Raw genomic sequence first — 17,847 nt, 5'->3', positions numbered from 1 at the left:
CATAGAAAAAGCTGCTGTCTCGCTACATTCAGACCAAGTGATCGACCTTTTGCATGCGCTGAATGTATTCGTACTGTGCTTGTGTACAGAGGAGCATTTCAAGTGGTCAAGATTTTCCAACAATTTTTCGACACTTTTATACTAAAAGTGTTAGCACTTAACGTCTATTCAACTTTGGAGACTCAGATGCAAGTATTTTAGGTTACTGAATAATAAGGGTGATTTTGTGCATGTTTGGAGATCATTTGACAAACGGGTGCGAAAGTACACAAGCGCTTAGTTTTGGTTAACATTGGGGAATTCAGATTTTAACTTTTTGCGAGATAATTTGTAATTCAATTAACGTTAAGGGAGACTGACAGAACCTACTGTACCTACACTCCTGTAGAGATGATGATGATGAAGGGAAAGAAAAACTCACTCACTCCTCAACCCTCACCTCTCTGCACGCTTAATAATTGCATGCTTTCAATTTGAAACCACTTATGAAATATTCAAGAGCATACAATTCTAAGTAAGAGGATTTCAGTGTTTAGGATCAAGATCTAAAACCCATCCCAGATCTAGATTCAAGATGAAAATTGGTTTTGAGATGGTGGTGTAATGCCTATCCAAAAACAAAGTCAAACATAAGTGGTCATAAGTGAAAAGAGGTGGGTCCCACCTTTTATCAGGACCTCTTAGTTTTGGATATCTCGGCCACTTCAAAACCAATTTTCATCAAATAAACTTTGAATTCCTCTTAGAATTGGATGCTTTTTCATAATTCATAAGAGCTTTTATCATCTCGCAAAAAAAGTGGGAAACCTGAAGCCTAGCCCCATCTCAGCTGAAACTGCATTTGTATACTAGTGAAATCCCTTTTTTAAAGTCTGGCGGCAGTACTGCTACTGTGGGTGAAAGTCATTCACAGTGAGAAAGACAGGTATAAATTATATCTATTTAAAGACTTCCTATTTTTTATGTAGACCACCTGACATTGTAGATCTAGGAATAGTAGGATTTTGTAGTTGCTGTAAAATTTAATGCTAAAAAATAACAAGAACAATATCAGAATCAGAATATTACAACCAATTTCTGCTGTGCCTGTACAACAACTAGTGTAACTGTTACATGTATACAAGTGCAAAGTGCAAACCATAGTGGCCTGTTGGAACAGCGCTTAAGTATAGTTTGTAATTTAAGTACAGTGTAATTCTAATGTGGTACCTTTCTCAAATACTTCCAATATCAACACACAGTTCAGTGCAACAGTGGAACAGTGTATTGAGGAGTAGCAGACAATACTACTAAGTAACAATATCGATCAAACCAGCAGAATCGTGAAGAATATTGGTGTGCAGTTCAACTGAAATGATGTCACTCTTCAGTGGCATGATGCTCAATAAATCAGCAGAGGCTGATGGAGAGCAGCTGGATGCCTCATCGAAGGATGCCCCACCCCAGGGAGACCCACCTCAGGGAGACCCTCAATCATGCCCAGATCAGAAACGGGTGTCTGCTTTTGGATTCCTGCATAGAGCCACAGGTAATTTTTCCCTTTATTATATGCATATATATATATATATATATATATATATATATATATATATACATATATGGGGTAAATTAACAATTTTTTCATTGTCTGTTGTTCTTGGTGTCATTAAAGATTAATTTGATTCAATATGCAGTCTGGTCTGAGCAAATAAAATGTGAAAAGAGACAGAGTGCTTGTACATGTATGCAGCTAAAATTGTAATTACTGTGTTTGTTTGTTTGTGCAGTACAGTGTCTGGTATTTTACAGGAATGTCTTTCAGTTTCTGTGTACAAAATCTCCCCTTTCTTTCTTTGAAGGTACCGGTACCTCTACCTCAGCACGGGACTCAGAAATTGAAGAGGCAGATGACCCATCCAGCAAGTTTGGTTTCATTACAGCCCAGGCCTCGCATTCCAGAGAACCTGTCCGCCAAGCCACTGACCATCAAGGAATAGGCCCTCCCACAGGAAGTGGTGTGGATGTCGACTTAGATTTTGACATGGACTTGGACTTTGAACTTGACCCATTAAGACCAGATCTTCAAAGCAGTGAAAGTAGACGGGATGGAAGAGGGTTCGAGTTAGAAGGCATCAATTTCTCCATTGATTTGGACCAGACTGACAAAAATGATTGCCACATCGGCTCTGATGTAACGGCTCTGCCAGTAAGACAGCCAAAGCAATGTGTTGCTGAAGTAGATGATGCTGATTCTAGCCTTGGACCTACAGCTGGAGAACTGAAAGACTCCAACAAAAGTGGAGTGCATGGCAACCCAAATTCTGATATCACTGCTAGTAAAGACGAGCATACGGAAAATGCCGGAAGAAGCAGAGATAGCAGAAACTTACCCCCAATCAATGATGGAGGTGTGGTAGGCACGAAACCTACAAGAGAAAACACTTTAGAAGGACATTCTGCAAACACGCTTGATGCTCCATCCAGCCAGTTTGGGTTCATCTCAAAGACCAGCCGTGAATGCTTGGAGGAGCGAGACGCAGTGCCAGTAGTGTGCCCCAGTTCGAGGAACTTTTACGGGGGCGAGAGTGTCTCCAGAAAGAATGACGATCGTGCTCTCGATGGAGTCACTGGATCAGCTGGAGCCACCTCTAGCTCCCTCTATGACCTGGATCTCGATATTTCTGACACGCTGGAAGTGCTGCAAGAAGCGCAAGCTGCTGCTGATCAACAGTTCAGGTGGGAAAAATTGACATCTTTGTCGTGATCAAATCTGTAACATATCTGTGGGGCCTGTGAATTGCCTCACCGACACAGAAAGAAAGAGAAATTTTATTTGGTTTTAGTTTTATACATTGTATGGTGAAAAATTTTGTTTAAACAGACAAGCTGTAAAACAAAACCAGAAAATATTTCTACCGTCTGACAAGCTGATTTGACCAGATGCTGGAAACAGTTCCAACCAAACTATCAAGTGTGTGATATTTGTTTGATTTTCCATTTGTTGTTTCTCTCTCTCTCTGTTTTGTCAAGCGTTTTGTTTCGTTTTGTCTTGTTGGGGGGTGGGGAGTGTACTCACATAAAATATAATTTATGCATTGTACAAACTTCCATTTTGTCAAGCTGATGAGAGTGAGACATTTGGCTTGGGTAGTTGTAAAGTATCCTGTGGCAGATCTACTCCATACATTGCAGTCGATACTGTCATATGCTTCATACATGAAGTATGAATGAGGATAAGAATCATACATATAATTATATTGATTATATGTTTCCCACTCTGCCATATCTATTTTGACATTTCATTGTTTTATTTGTGTTTGTAATGTCCCTTCCACCCCCCCCCCCCCCCCACATAACGTGCAGAAATAAAAAGTGTGTCTAGTCAAGAAAAGTAAGTACCGGTAATTGTGCATAAATTTGTGCGGTTACGATGACGCACTGTCCTAAGGTTATCCACATGCATTCCATTACTCAGAGGCAGGTTGTGCTAGTGAGTGGAAAGCATGGAAAGCAGTGAGTTGGCTCAGTCAGTAGCGCGTCTGCCTCACGATCAGGCTTCGAACCCGAGTCTGGACTGAGCAATGTTGTGTGTAAGCATACCATCCCCTCTAGCAAGAGGCAAAACACTCTGTCCCTCAGGTAGGACATAAAATGGAGGTCCCGTGTATGAGAGAGTAACAACTCATGCACGTCAAATATCCCGCTTCATTCATTCATCGCAAAGAGCAGGGTGTTTAACCCGGTGAAGTGGTCCCACCTCACATCCAACTGGACCCCATGGAAGATCAGCTTAATGTAGCTGAATATGGGCTATCCAGCCATCTTCTTAGATGGAAAATGAACAAACAAACAAACAAACCAACCAACATCACACCATGTGCACTATCTCTTGCCTCCATACAAACAGGTTATCACAGGAAGACCTCATGGAGCGGCTCCAGGAGCTGGGTAGGCAGCGAGTCCTGGCCATGCACGGCAGGATCAAGAAGCAGGAGGCGCTGTTCACATTGCACAGACAGCAGGCCAAGGCAGTGAGTGAGGAGGACTACCAGACAGGTGAGGGAGGCGAGGCCAGAGTTTGTGGCATCTCTGTCAAGAGCCTGGTGGTTTTGTTCAAATTTTCTTTTCTTTTTCTTTTTTTTTTCCTTTGGGAAGCCAGTGAATTAGCCCCAAGTTTGTAGGTCCAGTGTTTGGGTCGCATATTCTTCTAAAGGTGCTGCAAGGTGTTCATATGAATCAGGATATTTAATTCAACATCTCCCGACTCAATGTCGTATGACAGCCTCACTGGAAAGTATGGTCACCATTAAGCAACCACTTTCAGCATTTTCATTGGTAACTAAGGTACTTGTAATTTGCAAGTTTTGTATATTCTTTTGTGTTTTTTTTTTCAAGAAGTGAAGGCTCTGAAAGCAAGCTTAAAAGGGTTTGCCGGAAGTACAACAGTCTGAGAGCATACCCGATCGTACTTGCTGCATAATTCTTTTGTAATCAGTTATTGATAATCAGCGTATTGAGCAACAGCATTACTCACAGATCTACACACTGGATTGAATTGCATGGAGCTTATTGGAAAATAATACAATTGCCAGGGACACAAGTGATCATCATGTAATGTTCTACCTGTCCACAATGCTGAACAGGGACTCGGGGGAGGGCTCCCCTGGAGTAAAAGTTGTATGTATACCATTGAAATGATTTAACCTTTTGATCTCAAAATGGCCAAGTATTAAGGTTTCTTGGTAGACCTGTTCGATGTACAGTATTCCAAGCAAATCCCAAATGGTGGAAAATGAATTTTGAGCCCCTATGAGAACTACATAACACATGTTTTCGCTTGAAACTTGCAAAAGTCACTGATCAAACCGGGCCCTCTGCTTGCCTCCCAGCTGAATCTCTTCTGAAGGAGTGCCTCTCGTTGGAGAAGGACTTGGCAACCATTCCTAGCATAGTGCTCCACCGGGAGGTTCCCTTTCAAGACATCCTTCAGGCCGCTCGCGATGCTGGTAGAAGGCAAGAGAAGCAGGAGACAGACTGGGTGAAATCCTACCGGGACCTACAGACCCAGCAGGAGGACTTTCTCGCATCACTGAGGGAAGAGGAGGAAGGCGGAGGGGGAAGAGAGAGATGGCACCAGCTGGAGAAGCAGAGGGCTGAACTTGAGCGATCGATTGGGTAAGCAGATATCTGCACGTCAAAGCTGCTATTTTCCTTCTTTTTACTTCAGTTTGCACAGATGTATGTGCATATATGTTTGTTTTTAATCCACTTTGTGGTTTGTGGTGATTAGATGAATGAAACAATTGTTCTTTCCCCTCGGAACATAAACTATCTTTTCACTCGTCCAAAAGTGATTTTGCAAAGCAAAAGTAGATGCTCAATTATTTGTTTTATGTACTTGATGATGTACAAGTTATCCAGCTTAATGTAAAAGTTGCCCAATTTTGTTTCCTGTTGTTTCTGAAGTCAGCAAGTGGAAAGGAACCTTGCAGACAAATCTTACTTCCCACAGGAGAACCAGGGAGTTGTTCGATGATAAACATGATCATGATGTATTGACGCCATTCGTCACCTTTGTATTGGCCAAACATTGTGGAGGTTCAAATTGTTTTCAAAACATGGCCACTACGTGTGAAAATAATGATGAAGCAGTCAATTTATTGTTAAGATAAATCAAGGTATCATCAGTTGTTAATAACACAAACTTACATTTGAAATTTACCTTACAGAGATTTTCATAAATTTTATGGTTATCCTACATTTTCATGGAACACCAAGCTCTCGGAACAAAATGAAAACTTGTGGGGTCAAAGAGTGTAGCGTCTTTTGTATTGTACTTCTTCAATTGGAGAGTTCTTGTCACAACAAAGTTTCATGTGTTATGTACAAGGTGCCTTTTAGGAGCAGAGTCAAAGTTGCTCTTTTTTTTCTGTGTCTGTGTTTGTCACTGTACTTTTGTGTTTCCATTCCAGCCATGTGCAGTTGGATAGGGAGCATGTGGAACGGAAAGACGTCCAGCTCCAGGCACGTATCGATGAGAAAACAGCTGATCTCAGAGAAGCAAAGAAAGTGTACGGACAGAAAAAGACAGCAGTGCAGGTAATTTGATGTTTTACTCGAAATTCCAAAGTCATTATACCTGGGTTTTTTTAATGTACTTTTGCACCTGTGCAATTGTCAGAGATGGTCTTTGTGAGTGAGCTTGGAAATTAGATCATGGCATATTAGTATCAAATTCAATAGTAAGATTTCTACTATGATGTGATACATCATCTTTCATGAGTTAATATCACATGGAATTTGTTATAATAGAAAAAAAGATTGTAGCTGTTTATGTGTAAATGCCTTCTTCTAGTGTGAAGATTTAGAACAAGAAAGAGGAATGACAGGTCTAGGAAGTCTTGTGTTTGTGTGATAAAAAAAGTTTAACTTACTGTCACTCAATTCTCTGTTACCATACTGTGAAATTTCGAGTGTGATTTGTGTGTGATCTATTCATGCAAATTATACTGTATGTGTGTGTGTTTGTGGACGTAGATGGGCAATGGGAAAGTTCTTGGTCTTAGAAAGTTTGATGAACTCATGTCTGTTCTTCTGTTCTTATTGTTGTATTTGGGTCTTTTTTTTTGGGGGGGGGGGGGGGTGTGCAGATGGAGATCAAGGAACTTGAGGAAAGACTGTTGGTACTGAGGTCTGAAGAGACCACCTTAGATAAGGCCATTGATGAACAGGACAGGGCTATAAGGGCAGCCAGGGAGGAATTCAATGAGGAGCTCGCTGTCATCGGCAGGGAGAAGTCAGATCTTGGGGAGCAAGAGACTCGGCTGAACGAGGAGAAACTTGGACTTGACAGGCAGGAGCTGGCTCTGAGGGAGAAATCTCAGCAGTTTGAGGAAACGGTAGCACGGTGAGTTGTAGCAAGTTTCATTCTTTTTATGAAGTGGATTAAAAAGTGTAGCCAATCAGAAGCATTGAAATTAGTCATGCATGCTCTTTCTATGTGTTTGCTAAATGCATGAGAGAGCAAAAATGCTCAACGAGAAAAGCGTAACTGCACTGCACGTTATCCGTGTGGCAGATTACTGATTGCTCTGTGCAGCTGTGTACGTGCTGCATGAACCCAAATAATTGCATTCAAGGCAGATTGAAGAGCCCAGTATATTGCAATGCAAAGTTTTACCAGCTGATATCTAAGTGCATAGACCAGTTTTATAAAACAAATAATGCACAGGTTTAAGTTGCTGTTGTCAGTGGAAATGTCAAGCGTACTTGCATTCATTTTCAATTTCTCTATTTGGTTCCATGTGATCGAGGGTATTTGCATTGTCATGCAACATGCACTCGACTTTGCCTCGAAGGCATGTTTCACCATAAGATTGTAATTACCTCAAGTGCACTGCTGTACCCTCAACCAGTGCATTATTTGTATAATATCACTCTCACAATAAATGAGTTTTCCTATAAGCAGTAAATTCTGAAGGATTTCTCAGTATGCAACTGTACAATGTAGGTTATTTACATGATGGTATATATTTAAGAGAGAAAGGTATCAAAGACAAATGTATTTGTCAGTGCAGAACCTTCAGTCACCAATGGTTACAAAGGTACTGCAAAATGCCTTTGAATGAAAGTGACAGAAATATCTTTTTATCTAATTGGGTTTTTGTGTGTTTTTTTAATCAAAATGCTTGGATGTTCTCTGTTTCTCAGCCTTCTACACAAGCAATGTTTAAAGATACATCTTAATACAAAACTAGAAATTGTGGAAATGTTTCTGTTATCAAATTAGGTCATACAGAATATTTCCTTTTGTGCTTGATCCTGATGAAGACGTTCTGTATATGATTGATGTTCCCTGTGATATTTTCAAACAGTGAGGAGGATCTGTTGTGTAGGATATCTCAGTCTCTAGAAGCTATCATGAAGGCATCAGAGTTGAGACACAGTGTCGGTGAAGCAACCATCTTCCCAGACTCTCCCATCCAGCTAGAACCAAGTGAAGAAATCACAAGGTAATGTCAGCTGATCAATAGTCGGTATTGGTCGGTTTAGCTCAACAGATCATTACATAAGCTGACCAATTCTCTTGTGCACTTTAAAGCAGGCTATGAAGGGAGGTATGGTTAAGTTTTATTGCCATAGGTTCTTCATAGTATGTAGAATGAATTTTCTTCAAGTACCAACACATCTTCCAACTTGTTCAAAGTGTAATTAATGAGATCATTGATGTGAAAGAAGATTTACAGATTTAAGTTAGGTCAATGCCATGTAATGGATATATTTTGTGTTGTTCTACAACATTGGTCAACTCGCAAACTTTACTAAAATTAACAAGTCACGAAGATATTGCCAGGTGGGAAATTACTTACTTTTCTCTAGAAAAGTGATACTGATAACACTTTTTGTTGTTTTGTTAATGTGGTAGTGGATGGCAAATTCCACCACTTGCAAAATTTTCCTTCAAGTCCTTGTGTGCAAAATATCATGTGTACACAATATATGACATTTACAGTATCTATAAAAGCAAAGAATCTTGACTAATCTGTGACTGTGGATTAATTCTCCTTGATACCTCCTGAAATGTTTTATTCTTTTTTTTTTTCTTTTAGCAAGATGTGCATTTTCGTACAGATTGCTGAAGTGGAATAGGTCCTTTCTGCAAACAAACAAGAAACCTTTGGTGTCTTTCTTATTCTAGAGGAAATAGCATAAAGATCGCTCACTTTGCTTGGTTTGTGCATTGCAGATGTAGCTGAATTCTCTTTTTGTTATTGTTGTTGTTGTTCTTTGTCTTCCAGCCTGCGTAACTCACTGACAAAGACCACCGACAAGATCCAGTCAACGAGCGCTGGAATACTGTCCAACCAGACCAGACTCACATCCCTAAAGAAACAGGTGATGGATACGGAAGACTACATAGCAACTCTACAAGGGGCCAAACAGCTGGCTGTTTCCAGTAAGTGGGTTTTCTTTTCCCTTTACATTATGCCATTCACTTAATTGTCTCTTTCTCTTTTTGCATTGTGATCTTTGTAGATGATTAAACTAATGATTTCTTTTAACTGTAGCCAAATAGGAACCCAAGTTAGTTCACTTGATTATGTAGTGGGAGAGTGCCTGACCTAATTGCCCTGTTTGCAAGTACTTATCAAACACTAACGTGTTGAAAAAATATTCATACCCCAGTATCTACCTCTTTACTATGTGTGTAAAGTATAGTATTTTGAGAAGAGATAAAAATGTGATGCTGTATCCGCCTATGTGCAGCTTTGTATTCACAAAGCAAACCCAAACAAATCAGTTTGTCTTTCTAGTGGTGGTGTACGTAGCACCACTGCTAAAGTTTTGTGTGGTATGCATCACCCGAGACTGAAGCGGGGCACATTGCATCCCTTGTTCCAGGCAGGAACTTTGGGGAGGCCAAGCGACTGGCAGAGGAGATACGGGTCAAGATGGTAGAGGGCCAGTCCCACCAGGCGAAGGTTGAGGAAGTCTGCGAGCACCTGAAACAGGAGAAGGCCATGGTGGAGGATCTGCAGGAGAAAGCCGAGGAGCTGAAGGCAAGGGTGTTGGACGCCGAGAAGCGATGGGGTGAGCCTAAAACCGCATAGATTTCGTGCTGTCCTAAAAACAGAGCATGTCACTTTACACTTGTTGGTTCAATGGCTGCCTTTTGTGATAATCACAGAGAGTTGAATACATGCAACAACTGTATTTGTTTAGCATGAGTGTTACAAACTACTCACAAGTTGCTGAGCTTGTTGCATGTTTGCTGAGATTTTAATGAAGAATGAGAAGCTACTTGGCATGGCAGTTGGCAAGGATGGGAAGTACTGTTGGAGAAGGCATACCATTCTCGCTTCTCATGAAAGAAATTTGCAGCAGATGCAAACTTGCAATAATGAGCAGTTTCAGTGCTTGTATTGCTGATGGCTGGCTGCTATCACATACAGTAGGAAGATAGCATTCTTACCATATGTATGCGACACCCAATGAAAGAACTCATGTCAATGCACACATGCTCTCACATGCCCACACACACAACACACACACACACACTCACATTGTGTACAACCAATCAATTTCAACACTGCATCTTTACTTTTTTTATGCTGTCGTCACTGAGCATAGAAACTTGTAACATGTTCATTTTGCTATTCGATTCAAATATCCTGAGAGTGTATGAATTTCTTTACAAAACTTAATAAGTAATGTAATATCTAGATCTTTTATTTAGATCAGAATTCTGGTGAAAATAAATGTCTTGAAAGCTTTCATACACATCTTTTATCTTCAACAGAAGTAGACCTGAGGGACTATGCCTTACTCATGATGAGCAGCATCGAAGCAGCGCTAGAAGAGTCCAACATACCTTCCTCCAGCTATGGCCCTTCTGGCACCCTCAGCGTCCAATTGCTGGAGATGGAGAGGCAGGTCTGTGGCCTCCTGGTAGGGTGGCTGAGTGAGCGCCACGGCCTCGACAGACCCCCCATAGTTGAGGCTGTGATTCAATCAGTGGAGGAGTATGAGGCGGGCCAGAGTATTCTTGTCCATAGAGAATCAGAGGTAAGAATTTGGTTCCAGGTATTAATGATAATGATAATGATAAAGATAATGATAATGATAATGATAAAGATAATGATAATGATAATGATAAAGATAATGATAATGATAACAATAATAGAATTGATAATAATGATGATGATGATGATGATAATGATAATTATGGTGGTGATGATGATGATATTAATAATGATGTGGATATAGCTAGAGAGGACTGCATGTAAGCATTTGCCCAATTACCCATAGCAAATAACTTAATTTGCGTTGGGGCAAACCATTAGAAGAAATGTCAAATAAATTGCAGACCTTTTCGTGGGCTAGCAGGTATATGATGTCATATAGACTTCATTCATCTTTAAGGGCAATGAACTTTTGAATGTGGCCAGTAGATTGCATGAATACTCCAATCCTGCTGCTTTAACAGGCAAGTGCCTGAAAAACGTGACAAAATTATTGTTCACACATGATAAGTGATGGTTGTCATTATTGAGAATTTCCAACTTGCTGCTGAAGATATAAGTTGACACTCTGCTGAGCAATCAAATACACATATGCATACTGTCGGAGTGTCCTTTCATTGTGGTTACTTGAGAGTAAGCTGTTCTAAACTTTTCCCCTCAAGAGCCTTTAGCCGTAATTCCATTCGGCAATAATGATTTCAGCAGTTTCTTGAGAGTGCAAAGTAGGAGGTAATTCACCCCACTTCTACATCCCTTAAATTCATTCATCCAGCACACTTAACTTTCGACATTCGTGCTGTCAATATTCACACTTTCGTCATTTTGGAACTGAAATCATATAGGTACACACAAACTACCTTGAAGGAGCAGTATTTTGCCATTAAAATATGAAAAAAGAAAGAAAAAAAACTCCCTCCACAAAGCAAGTGCAAAGAGACAAACCAGAAGGAGTTAACTGAAAAGTCATCTTTTAGTCTGGAATGGGTTATCATGGAATGGGAAATGTTACATTCTGCTTTTTTTTTTCTTTTTTTTTTAAGACTGTGATATCTTGAAAATACTTGTCCTTCCACATGGACTAGTTGTTTGATACAATAATATGCTCTTCTCCTGACCCAGGAACCAGGGACAGGGAGCCTAGACTCCCAGAGCGATGGGGTGAAAGCAGAACTTCAGCAGCTGGAGGAAAGACTCCAACAGGCAGTGGACAATGAGAATTACGATGATGCAGATATCTTTTGCATTAATGTGGCAGTGCCCAAGTATTTTCTGTATCAATAATGTCATTGATATGATACATGTATATGATGGAATCTAAAGTTTGAAATGCTTCATGGTTTGACCATAAGATAATGTCTCGAGTTTTGCCTCGTAAATCAAAGAGTTTCGTTATTGGCTGACATGGATCACTAACCCTGAACAAAGCTTTACATGGACATCATCTATGTGTGACTTACGGTTCAGGCTTCAATCCAAGCAAAAACAGGTTTTTAGATCACCTGAGCCGAAGGCTGAAGTGAGCTATTGCAATCGCTCTTCGTCCGGCGTCCGGCATCCGGCGTCCGGCGTGGGTAAACTTTTTACAGTTTTATCTTCGTCTTGAAAATCCCATGACCAATTTTCACCAAACTTCACAGGTAGCATGCCAAGGGGGATGGGATCTCCATTTGTTCAAATGGGCACCATTGCCCTCTTGGGGGGCTCCCAGGGGGGCCCACCCCCCCCCAAAAAAAAAAAATAAAAAAAATTAAGGAATCTTTAAAAATCTTCTCCCCTAGAACCAGAAGAGATAGAGCAAAGTTATTACTATGAGTATTACAAGTACATTGATGACTGTAGTTTCAAGTTTGTTCATGGCGGAATCAGGGGTGCCCCCCTTGGCACCCAGGGGAGGGGTCCAAATGGGGGCCTAAATTGTACATTAATCATGGACAGTACGTGTTGATAGAGCATGCTTAATTCCAGCGTAATCTGATAATCTCTTCATTGTTGTTACTCTGGTGGTTTACATCCTGTTTTTTTGTCCCATTCATCGCACAGCTAGTATGGTTTGTAAAGATAGTTAAGCGCTTGAGTAGACCCTGTACTTCAGAGCCTCTTTTTTCAGTTCACACTTTTCCAGAGTGTGTGCTTTCTTTCAAATGTTTAGATAGGTTAGAAGAGTCCATTTAAAAAGAGTTATACATCATTTTAAAGCCTAGAGGCTGCTCTTTTAGAATCTGCCCCTAACTAAAAATCCATGCCTGGCAACTTTTTGTTGGTTTTTTTTATGCAGGGTCACATAATGATATGAATTGAAGCCACTTTAAAATGCCTTGCATTATGTTGCAAAAGTCACTCTCATACAAGCATTTTATCTTCAGTATCAATTTACAAGCTAAAAGAGGAAATCATGATGACTACAAGTGGAATTAATGAAATTCATTTTTTTTTCACTTTGACTTAAGTTTCAGTGAGCCCCAACACCCCCCCCAAAAAAAAATGACTTTACCCTTTGTTTATGAACAATATTCTTTTTTTTTTTCTTTTTCATGGGTTGCCTTCTTGCTGTACAGATTTAGTTTCAATTTGAGTTCTATGATAGACCTGTTACTTGTTGGCTCCTTGACATTTGCCCTTACAGCGCATTCAAGAGAGAATTGAGCAACTCCAGGCAACGGGAGACAGGTGACTCTACACATCTTGACACTTGGCATCCCATCAAGAAGACTTTGAACTTGCTAAGAAATGAGATGTGATGACACACATCCTCCTCTCCACCTCTGAGGGATATCTGGGGAAAAAACAAAGCAAAACAGTACAGAACGCAACTGTCGTGCTCAATATTTGTGTGATTTGAATTTCCTTCTTTAGGTTATGTAATACAGTGTACTCCCGTTATAACGAACAGGGTTATAACGAAATTCTCGTTACAACGAAGTAAAAATTCAGGCCGCAAAGTTATCCACTCAGTGTAGTTTTATTGTTCATTTGTTCAGTTATAACGAAATTTAGATAAACGAAAGAAAACTGCCAGTCCCGAGGACTTCGTTATAACGGCAGTCCACTGTAACTGGGCCCTGTTTCCCCTTAAAAGTTGCAATGAATGATAGCAACTCTTGCTGGAATGGCAAGCATTATGGTAATGACAAAAATCCAGCTTTCTGATTGGCTGCCGCTATGGGAAGTTGTTTTTTCCAGCAAGAGTTGCTATCCTAACATCTTTTATAAAATGGGACCCTGGTGTTATTGTAGCAACTCCAAAATGGTCACTGGGCTTGGAGCAACTTGACACTGCCTTCTTTAACAAGCCAAGTTCTTGCTCGAGAAGAAAACAGCAATGAATGTAAGGCCCGCCGCACACTATACGACTCACGACCTTACGACTGACAGACTTTGGATCTGAAATAAACAAGCGGTGTTAATTCTGAGGATATTGCGATTTATTTCGGATCCAAAGTCTGTCAGTCGTAAGGTCGTGAGTCGTATAGTGTGCGGTGGGCTTTAGGCATATGTGACCCTGCACCTCAAAACACACAAAAAGTCGCCAGACATGAATTTTTAGTTAAGATCATATTCAGAAAGAGCAGACTTTAAGCTTTAAAATGATGTATAACTCAAATCAAATGGACTCTCCTATCCTATCTAAATATTGGACAGAAAGCACAAACTCAGGAAAAGTGTGAACTGAGAAAAGAGACTCTGAAGTACAGTCTCTATTCAAGCGCTTAATCTTTACCAAACCGTGCTGGCTGTGCGATGAATGGGACAAAAAACAGGAAGTAAACCACCAGAGTAACAACAATGAAGGGATTATTAAATTAAACTGAAATTAAGCATGCCTCATTAACACATTCTGTCCATAATTAATACTAACTTTCAAAGCAATAGCAGTATCCTTTCAAAAGTTATTAGAGTTGAAAGTGAAGAGTGTGGACAAGGTTTTTCAGAAATGAAAAAGGGATTCTAAAGACACACCTAATCAAACTATTCTACCAAAAATGTTCGAGATAAACTGCTAAAAAACACACTTTCCTGCCCGTTTTATGATACCAAATTTTAGCATAATGTAAAAGAAGACGCGCTCTTTCAGAAAATATGAAAAAGTCAAGTTCGGCTAGGTTGACCCATTTCACTTATTTTCAGTCCTCACGCAAAATCAGTGTGTGCGACTTTATGTTCGTTTTGAGGTGCACGGTCACATATGTGGAATGAGGAAAACTGCAGAGACCGACTTGATGCTGACAACATGTTGGCTTTATGGCTTTATGTAGTGCATCTATGGCTTTAGTGTATACCTTCTGGCAGTGTAAAAAGCTTTGAATTCTTTGTGTCATTAAGATATTAATGAGAAATATTGGTATATATGTGATAGGAAATGCAAGTATTTTCCTGTTTATAGTACAAATGAAAGATATATATTGTGTATTTTGTACCCACATTTTGTGATAAGAATGGTGGTGCTATGACCTGCTTATCTGAGATGTCTAGATATTAGCAGTACATGTATTTAAACTGTAAAAAGATGTGCATCATTCACTGTATATTCAAAGGGCAAAAATACCTCAAAAGGGAAACTGAAATAGAGAAAAGTGTAAATTCATTGCATTTCCTCAGTGCTATATTTTTAAGCACAGCTAATTTTTCTTCAGGAGAGGTACCATATTTTGAATGCTCCAACCAAAGAGTAATGCACTTTCCCAAAACTTTGAGATACAAACAGTGTAGCCATTTTTGGTGGGGCAGGTATTCACTTTCACAGACTGTGCTTACACATACATGTACACATTGTGAAGGATTGCAGAGTACCTGACCATTGACACTCACTGAAGCAAAACTAAAGCCCGCCGCACATTATATGACTCATGACTGTACGACTGAGAGACTTTGAATCCAAAATAAATCACAATAGCCTCAGAATATAAACAGGCTTGTTTATTTCAGATCCAAAGTTTGTCAGTCGTATTGTCATGAGTCGTATAATGTGCGGCAAGCTTAACCTGCTCTTCTTCATTGGTCAACAGTCTCATATGGAAGAAGAAGAAATGTTGCTCAGTGAGGCCCATGAGTGATATAATTATAGCAAACCTCGCATAAATTATCAGGTATTTTCAGTAAGTAAAATGTTTTTGACTACATTGTACTGTAAAGCAAGATATTTTCACTGCTTGAAATTTTAGTGAAATGGAGCCGACAGCCTTATTCACAGCATGACATTCTTGCGCATTGCCGCTGGCATTCAATGCATATATTGTAGACAAGAACTTTTGCTTACGTTTTAATTTCGCGAATCTTGGCTAGCTAAATCATAATGCACATGAGCATTTCTGGTTTTACAGTAACAATCAAGGCTCTACAAGAATGCTCCATCCACGGCAATGTGGTTTAGTGCTCTGCAGCCTTAACTTACACCTGCGAATCATTATGTTGCATATAGATGCTCAAAGTTTGTGTGTGATCATTTCAAGTGCAATAGCTCTGTGCCATATCAAGTGAGTACTGCATCAAAGTCGATAGTTCGTTGACTTCTGCGTAAGTCAACTCTACGCAAGTCTACAGATTTTCTCCGCTCCTGTGTATGCTGACTTTATGTGAAGGTTACTGTATTGAATCTGTATCCCCCTTTGACAATAGTTGGCTGCATCCAGTCAATACTAGGATATAGGAGAGCAGATATTTTCAGCGTCTCCCAGAATACTGAGATAAGAAAATAAATACTAGTATTCAGTAAGGGTGGCAAAGGGTTGTAAGTGAGCATTGTTTTGACCTCTTTTAGGGTTATGCAAACAGCGAAAAAACAAAGAAAAGGATAAAGCTTTGTGCTATAGACATCTCTTTCATGTTAACGCAGTGCAATAGTGACATGGTGTTAGTTTTGTTGTGCATTGTTTTTTTACGTTTCAGTCGCAGTCAGATTTAGAATTATGCAATTGTTGGATATGGGTGTCATTTTATCAAAAGGTATAATCGATTGTAAATTCCCTTACCACACAAGCTGCCATAGACATGATAGAAATCAACTACTGAGTATATAATCGATTACAACTCTTCATAAAACAGGACCATGGTATGACATGTATATCATACTGTGTACGCATGATAGGATGGTAATTTCATTATTAAAAAACTTGTCTCTCATTTCCTGTGCAGGCTTGCCATGTTTCCATACACGGTATAATTAATTTAGTACTGGTTACTGGTACAATTTGCTGGCAAAACGCTTTGCAGTCCCTCTGCTTTCATGATATCTTCTAGATGTCGTAAAATATAAACGTTAAAAAGATCCGCATTGTTATGTTGTTGTAATCATTAACTAAAGCATTTTAAGCTTAGCAAATTTTACACAAATTTTTTAGGGGAAGACCACAAATTTTTTCTTGCCACTTAAAGGACAAGTTCACCTTCATAGACATGTGGGTTGAGTGAATGCAGCAATATTAGTAGAACACATCAGTGAGAGTTTGAGCAAAATCGGACAATCCGTTAAAAAGTTATGAATTTTTGAAGTTTCTGCTCAGTCACGGCTGGATGAAAAGACTACTATAGCTTGTGATGTCATATGAGTACAACGATATAAAGAAAGAATAAAGAAAATTCAACATATTTCCATTTTTCTTGCATAACAAAAGAATACTCGACTTCTCTCTTTCAGAAGGCGGGGGGAATAATATTTCCCTTAACATACATCAGTAGCAAGTCGGAGAAATGTGCACTTTATTCAAAAAGTAAAGTTTTGTGAAATTCTCTTTTTATTTTCCTTATATAGTTGTACGCATATGACATCATACACTGTAGTAGTCTTCTCTTCCAGCAGTGACTGCGCAGATACTTAAAATATTCGTAACTTTTGAACGGATTGTCCAATTTTCCTCAAACTTTCACTGATGTGTTCTACTAATATTGCTGCATTCTCTCAATCCTTATGTATATGAAGGTGGACTTGTCCTTTAAGGATAAAGTTTGATTAAAATATATATGAGTATTGAATATCAATAATAGTCTCCAGTGATTTGTCATTTATGTGAGTGATATTGCAAGTTTGTACCACACAATAACTCTCATGCACACACACAACTAAACACATACACAAAACTATAAGGAACTCTTCATTTCTGTATTAAATGTTAAAAACAAATGTTTATTTCCTCTACAGTAGATTAATCAAATACTGATTACAACCAAAACTTAATGGGCACGGAATACAAAAAACAGGAAATGTAAATTTTTCATTTCGATCAGCTCATGAGGAATACATTTACAAAAGACGTCCTGTTGTTCTCCCACTGAATCTTATCGATATATAAAAGAACAGTGATTTCATCTGTACTATGCTTGTGACTTACACATGTTTTGGGCATGCCTACGC

The 17,847-nt window shown here is 39.4% G+C and overlaps 1 protein-coding gene across 1 annotated transcript; it reads left to right on the top strand.

The window, feature by feature from the left end:
• The first annotated feature begins 1,356 nt into the window (after positions 1–1,356).
• On the top strand, positions 1,357–13,240 carry LOC139718220 (uncharacterized). Its single transcript, XM_071629699.1, has 12 exons — positions 1,357–1,528; positions 1,839–2,715; positions 3,887–4,035; positions 4,869–5,154; positions 5,952–6,078; positions 6,630–6,886; positions 7,854–7,991; positions 8,778–8,935; positions 9,382–9,570; positions 10,280–10,545; positions 11,622–11,764; positions 13,126–13,240. The coding sequence occupies exons 1-12, from the start codon at positions 1,357–1,359 to the stop codon at positions 13,238–13,240; spliced, it is 2,877 nt and encodes a 958-aa protein (XP_071485800.1).
• The last annotated feature ends 4,607 nt before the right edge of the window (positions 13,241–17,847 follow it).

Source organism: Diadema antillarum, unplaced genomic scaffold, assembly GCF_040938485.1.
Source record: "Diadema antillarum isolate AM-2024a unplaced genomic scaffold, OU_Dant_1.0 scf00000091, whole genome shotgun sequence".
In the NCBI taxonomy this organism is placed as follows: domain Eukaryota; kingdom Metazoa; phylum Echinodermata; class Echinoidea; order Diadematoida; family Diadematidae; genus Diadema; species Diadema antillarum.
The sequence above is the reverse complement of the archived record's forward strand: the minus strand, read 5'-3'. Positions and strand labels throughout refer to the sequence as shown.

Coding starts and splice junctions, on each gene's coding strand:
- LOC139718220 (XM_071629699.1), top strand. CDS start 1,357: ATGTCACTCTTCAGTGGCATGATGCTCAATAAATCAGCAGAGGCTGAT. Junction 6,887..7,853: donor TTTGAGGAAACGGTAGCACG/GTGAGTTGTAGC, acceptor ATTTTCAAACAG/TGAGGAGGATCTGTTGTGTA. Junction 10,546..11,621: donor TTGTCCATAGAGAATCAGAG/GTAAGAATTTGG, acceptor CTCCTGACCCAG/GAACCAGGGACAGGGAGCCT.